Genomic DNA, 5,513 nt, shown 5'->3' with positions numbered 1-5,513 from the left:
GCCCCCGACGGCGGGACGGTGTCGCCTCAGGCGCCGACGGCCCCTCAGCGAGCCCCGCGGGGTCCCCTCAGCGAGCCCCGCGGGGTCCCCTCAGCGAGCCCCGCGGGGTCCCCTCAGCGAGCCCCGCGGGGTCCCCTCAGCGAGCCCCGCGGGGTCCCCTCAGCGAGCCCCGCGGGGTCCCCTCAGCGAGCCCCGGGTACCCCGGCCAGCCCAGCGGTGTGCCCCTAGACGGCCCCGCGGCCCGCTGAGGGGACGCCGGCCTGAGGCGGCACCGCCCCGACGGTCGCGGGAAGCGGCGGGGCCCGGCCCGGAAGAGGAGGGCTTTCGGCGGCGGTTCGGCGGCGGCTGGCGGCGCTGGGTGAGGGGGCAGCGGTGGTGGTGGGGCGGCTGTGAGGGAGGAGGGTGGCGGGAAGCAGAGACCCGCTCCTTCCCTCAGGTACTCCCGCGGCGGGCTGCGGCTGCAGCGGGGCCCCGCCGGCTGTGAGGGGACAGGGCACGGCCTGACCCGCCGTGAGGGGAGCGGGCTCCGGCGCGGGCCCTCCGGAGGCAGCGCGCCCCGTCGTTGCCGTGGGCCGTGTTTGGCCGCAGGCGGGGGAAAGTGCCGGGCCTCCCGTTACCGGCCCCCGTCGGGTGAGCACTGGTACTAAAATTATTAATGGTGAGGAGAGCAGGTCCCGCTGCTCTCCGCAAAAGGCTGGAGCAGTATGCGCTGCTGTTACACACCACACCCGCCCTGCCCCGACCGAGAGAGCCCCTGAGGAGCAGAGTTCCTTGGAGATAGCTCATAATAAAAGCTAATGAGGTTGGCTCGTTGCAGAAAAGTCACTGGACGTACTGCAAGGAGAAACTCCTACACCTGCCTCAGAAAACTGTGCTGCGTCATTGGGTGGAAGGGGGAAGGCTGCAATGGGCTCTGGAGGTCACTGGACGCTGAACTTTCCGAAGCTGAGAAAAGTGGAGTTCAGGCTGCAGAAAGAGCACTGCGCTGTACGCCCCATAAACGTCCCACTTACTGTAGTTTGAAGCTGCTCATGGGTACAGCAGGGAGAAAAACTGAGCTTGGTCATGGAGGGTATATATTTTAGTTCTCAGGGTCCAGAAGAAACAAACCTGTCTCCTCTTTCCTTCCCTCCATTTTGCCAGGTGAATGTTGGTCCTGCTTGCAAATCTTCAGGAGTCAGCAGAAGAGTTTAATCTGGAAGTCTAGAGGCAAAGACATTTAATGCTTTAAATTACCCAGGGCTTGTTAAAACGGTAGGTGTAGAGCCTTTCTCAGCATCTGCTTTTAGGGCCAGACTTTTACTGGTGGACAATACTAGATAGCACCAACATCTGAAGGGCAAATGTCTATATAGACAGATAATAAGGAAACTAAGACCTTAATCACAAATCCCATTAGGGAGGCATATTATGAGGTAATTCAACATCCTCTTAGGTGCTGTTCTTTCCCTGAATGAAGATACTAGCACATAAATTATTGTGAATAAATCTTGATTATTTTGCTTTGCTGGCTATGTGTACGTGTAGGCTTTGCATGATATTCTACCTTAGCAAGCTTTTCAAGTTGATTGTATTAATGTTTTTCCTGTCAAAAATGGATTAGGAGTAGATTGGGAGTGCATTCTGCAGAAGTACTTTTCTTTATTACTAACCCTCAGAAACATCTCATACCTTTCTACCATGGCTGCCCTGATCTGGGTCTATGAAAACTGATTCCAAGATGTTGCTGTGTAATGGCAGGTATTAATTAGGTATTAATCTGAGTTGAACGTCTCCTGTGTGGATGGAGTCCCTTAAAACCACTCCCAGTGTTTAGACAGATCAGTGTCTGCATATCCAGTGTAGATGTCCAAAGACTGTACATGGAGTAGGAATTGTTTTCCATCAGCAAAAACATCTTCAGGAGATTTATTTACAGTCTTAGATTGTCAAAACTTCTGAGTTAGTCATCTATGCTGTCTGCCCAAAGGTTAACTGCTGTGTTAATCTGAGTGTAACTTTTCATTAGCCTTCATTTGTCTTCATTTGCCCTAAGTGGATTTTGGTAGCTATTATAATAATATTCTTCATATACTGCTAAAGCCACTTTTATTGTGTTCACGTTTAAAGTTTTCAGAATGACTTCCTTGGTTGACATGCCCCTGAATTATGAAAAGATGTTTGCTCATCGATTCACATCAGATGATGAAGAATACCAAGAATATCTGAAACGCCCTGCAGATCCTCCTCCTATAGTTGAAGAATGGAGAAGCAGATCTGGTGGCAACCAGAGAAACAGAGATCGGTACTGTTTTATTTTTTTTTTTCTTCTTAATTTTAAAATCTTGGTAGTTTCGCAGATTTATAGTTAGGTGATCACTTATTTCAGAAGAAAGAGGAATTTGTTCTGTTAATAGAAGTATCTTACTAGTTCACAGGTAACTATGTTTCAGAGAAATAGTCTTCTCTGAAAATAATTAGATTTTACATTTTCTCTGTATTAACAGTCAAAATTTCTGCATTGTGTATAAAAGTATTAGGTGATTTGCTTTTTAGTAAGGACTGACCTGGAACCAGCAAACCCATTGCCCAGGAGTTTGTTCTTACTCAGCCAGGAACATTTTGCCAGAGGGGAAGGCTGGGAGTTCTGCAAAACTAAGCAGCCTGCCTTCTGTTGGATAATAACTGTCAGGAAAATGTGCAAAGGAACAGGCTAATAATGTGATTATCTGTTGCTACCTGTCCAGAAAATGTTTCATTTGTAACCTAAATGCTTGCTGTACTTTGTTAATTAGCCTGTTACTTATTTTATCTAGTAGAAATGACTGAAAAATCCATCATCCAATCTGCCTAGCAAGTGCAGTGGTAACTGCCTACTGCAAAATATTTTGAATTACTTCTTCTGGATGTAATTGCAGCTTTTTACTGAATTCTGGACAGTAATACCTAATTTTGTGTGACTGGAAAACAGTGATTACAGCATATAGTATGTTCGGTAATACTAACATCAGCCTTTAATATAAAGTAGTTAAACTCCAGTCCAACTAACAACTGGGAGGACTTCTTAGCTACATAAATAGAATTTGTGCCTTATCTGAAGAAAAGGAGGACAACATTCCCCCTAGAAACCTGTCATTAAGTTAAACACGGAATCAGTTTCTACAGATTAAAAAAAAAAAGGTGATTATTTAATAAGATGTTCTTACAAAACTTTGTGGTTCTTTGAACTAATGAACTCTTATATCTGCTCACAAAGTGAACCGCACGTAAATGTTGTTTGTGTACACCACACCACTGACGTATCCAAATAAAATGACTGTGAGGCAGCTCAGGCGTTGATAGGAATTGAGATACAGCCGAAAAGCCAAAATGTAGACTGAACAATGGCTAAATACTGGTGAAAAGATACCCTCTCTTGAGTATGGAAACTACAAGAGACCATGAAACAGTGGTAGTATGTATTCTAAGGAATATGCAAATTCTAGGAGTCTGTGCTGTTAGGTAGCTGAATTGTACTTAAGCCTGCCTTGCCACAGCTTTCAACTATGAAGCTACTGGATTGAACCTGGCTTTGATAAAGCTACGGATCTATCTTCTGGTTGTTTTTTAGATATATGTCCTGTTTGACTCTCTGCTCAAAAGTTCCAATGGTTCACCTAATGCCTGTGACTACTTTGTGTTAGAAAACAGATCCTTCTATTGCTTAGCAAATAGTGTGCTGGGTAGTAGCGAGAAATTAATGATTTCAGATGACTGTAGGTATGTTTTCATCAGTTTGTCATAAAAACAGGGAAGTAATTGAGTGTATAAACTGTTACGTGACAGTTTTCATGAAAAGTGTAGAATTTAAGAGTTAAGTATCGTTCATCTTTTTAAAACCTCACAATTTATGTGAATCTTTGACATTTTTTTTTCATTGCAGGTTTCAAGATGGTAGATATTTTAGAGGGGACAGATACAACTGGCAAGGTGACTATAGATCTAATCAGAGGCCAGAAAGAAGTTGGGGTAATAACTACCAGCAGCACAGACAAGGACAATCATACTCCTCCCACTACGGACAATATGGCTACAACTCCTACAATGCAGGGCCTCGTTACCATCCCTACTGATGATACTTGTGGTTTGAAAGTCCAGTAATGCAGTGTAGCAAATTCAGTTAGACTTCAGTTTTCTTACTTTCCGCAGTTTTATAGATAACTGAAGAATCAGTATTGAGTCCATTGCTGTTTATGTGTAGTATGAGCTTGAAAAGGGGATACCTTTTATGAATAAAAAAAAGTGTATTATACAGAGTTTGTTTAGAGTCTGTAGCTCCTAGATTAAATTTCTATCTCATTCTTTTGTGTGAATACATACTAGTACACTACTTTTCTTCCATCACTGATATTTCTCTCTTACATTAGAAAACGCAACAGGTCAGGGGAAAATAGCTGTGGTTTGTGTGCAGCCTATAGCAGTGGCATATTGCCTTAAGATAGTTCTTACAGAAAGTGACATACTATGTCTTCCTCTGAAGAGCTTATTCTTAGTTTGGCTTTTGATAGTGAGAAAAGTTCAGTTTGGTTTGAAATTTCAGATGCCTTAAAAGTGAGAGGAGAGATGCTATTACAGAAATATTTTATGGGGTTGGCATAGTGTCTTTTGACTCAATGGCTTCAATGTTTTTGCATTAGTCCTCTTAAAGCATGGTCTAAAACCTGAAATAAAAATTAAGTAGTTTAAATAGGTATCTTCTTACTAAAGTAGTTCAGTGATATGCAAGTTTTACCTGAGAAGTGATATCAGACTTGGATTAGTTTGTATCTTCTTAATATATATTTGGTACGTGCATAACAAATTTTGGAATTCCCATTTCAATAAAGCTGTAAAACTTTGATGATAATTGTAATTAGTTTGTATTAAATACTTTATGCACGTTATAGAGGAAAGGAACCATAATCAGTACTGTCCTGTACTATTTTTGCATGAGAAAATAGCATAAGCAGTGCAGAGTGTTACTTGGTTCTTAGCATTTAAATTCTGTGGGTTTTCTTTTAAGTATTCACACAATAAAAGTACAGTTCCCGTGTAAGAATGTTTCCGAGTATTTCTGAGACTTAGTTTTGAGACATTCAGAATTGCAACGCTGTCATCTCGGCTGACAGCTGCGCAAGCAGCAGTACCAACAATGAAGTGCTAATGCTGGGCAGCTGCTGGCTTAAGTTGAAGAATGGCCTACTCAGCTACAATCAAGAGGATGAGACACATTGTGATTGATTAGAAGTCTGCAGTGTTAATCCACTATCTTACATTCTACTGTAATAGGGTCAAAGTTCTCTATTTCACCATTTACATGATAAGCTGATTTGTGTAAGGAGAGCAGTGCGTTTCTTTGTACTTGACATTTTCTTCAGCTGTTGTACAGAAACACAGAACCATCCATGCTGACTGTTGTAAAAGTCACGACATTATATGATAACGAGCACAAATTAGCACATCTTGATTTAAAACAAAGACTAAATATAGAAGACAAAAGCACAGTCCCCCAGCTT

The 5,513-nt window shown here is 43.0% G+C and overlaps 1 protein-coding gene across 1 annotated transcript; it reads left to right on the top strand.

Annotated features, from left to right (window-relative positions):
- Nucleotides 1–305: 305 nt before the first annotated feature.
- Nucleotides 306–5,053, top strand: RAMAC (RNA guanine-7 methyltransferase activating subunit). Its single transcript, XM_037395654.1, has 4 exons — nucleotides 306–358; nucleotides 1,144–1,254; nucleotides 2,110–2,284; nucleotides 3,902–5,053. The coding sequence occupies exons 3-4, from the start codon at nucleotides 2,118–2,120 to the stop codon at nucleotides 4,089–4,091; spliced, it is 357 nt and encodes a 118-aa protein (XP_037251551.1). The 5' UTR covers nucleotides 306–358; nucleotides 1,144–1,254; nucleotides 2,110–2,117; the 3' UTR covers nucleotides 4,092–5,053.
- The last annotated feature ends 460 nt before the right edge of the window (nucleotides 5,054–5,513 follow it).

The sequence above is a fragment of the Falco rusticolus genome, chromosome 7, assembly GCF_015220075.1.
Source record: "Falco rusticolus isolate bFalRus1 chromosome 7, bFalRus1.pri, whole genome shotgun sequence".
Lineage (NCBI taxonomy): Eukaryota > Metazoa > Chordata > Aves > Falconiformes > Falconidae > Falco > Falco rusticolus.
Note: the sequence above shows the minus strand (reverse complement) of the source record. Positions and strands in the feature narration are given on the sequence as shown.

What these genes read in the sequence shown, in the direction of transcription:
- RAMAC (XM_037395654.1), top strand. Translation starts at nt 2,118, where the DNA reads ATGACTTCCTTGGTTGACATGCCCCTGAATTATGAAAAGATGTTTGCT. An exon ending in AACCAGAGAAACAGAGATCG is followed by an intron (nt 2,285 to 3,901) that starts GTACTGTTTTAT and finishes TTTTCATTGCAG; the next exon opens with GTTTCAAGATGGTAGATATT.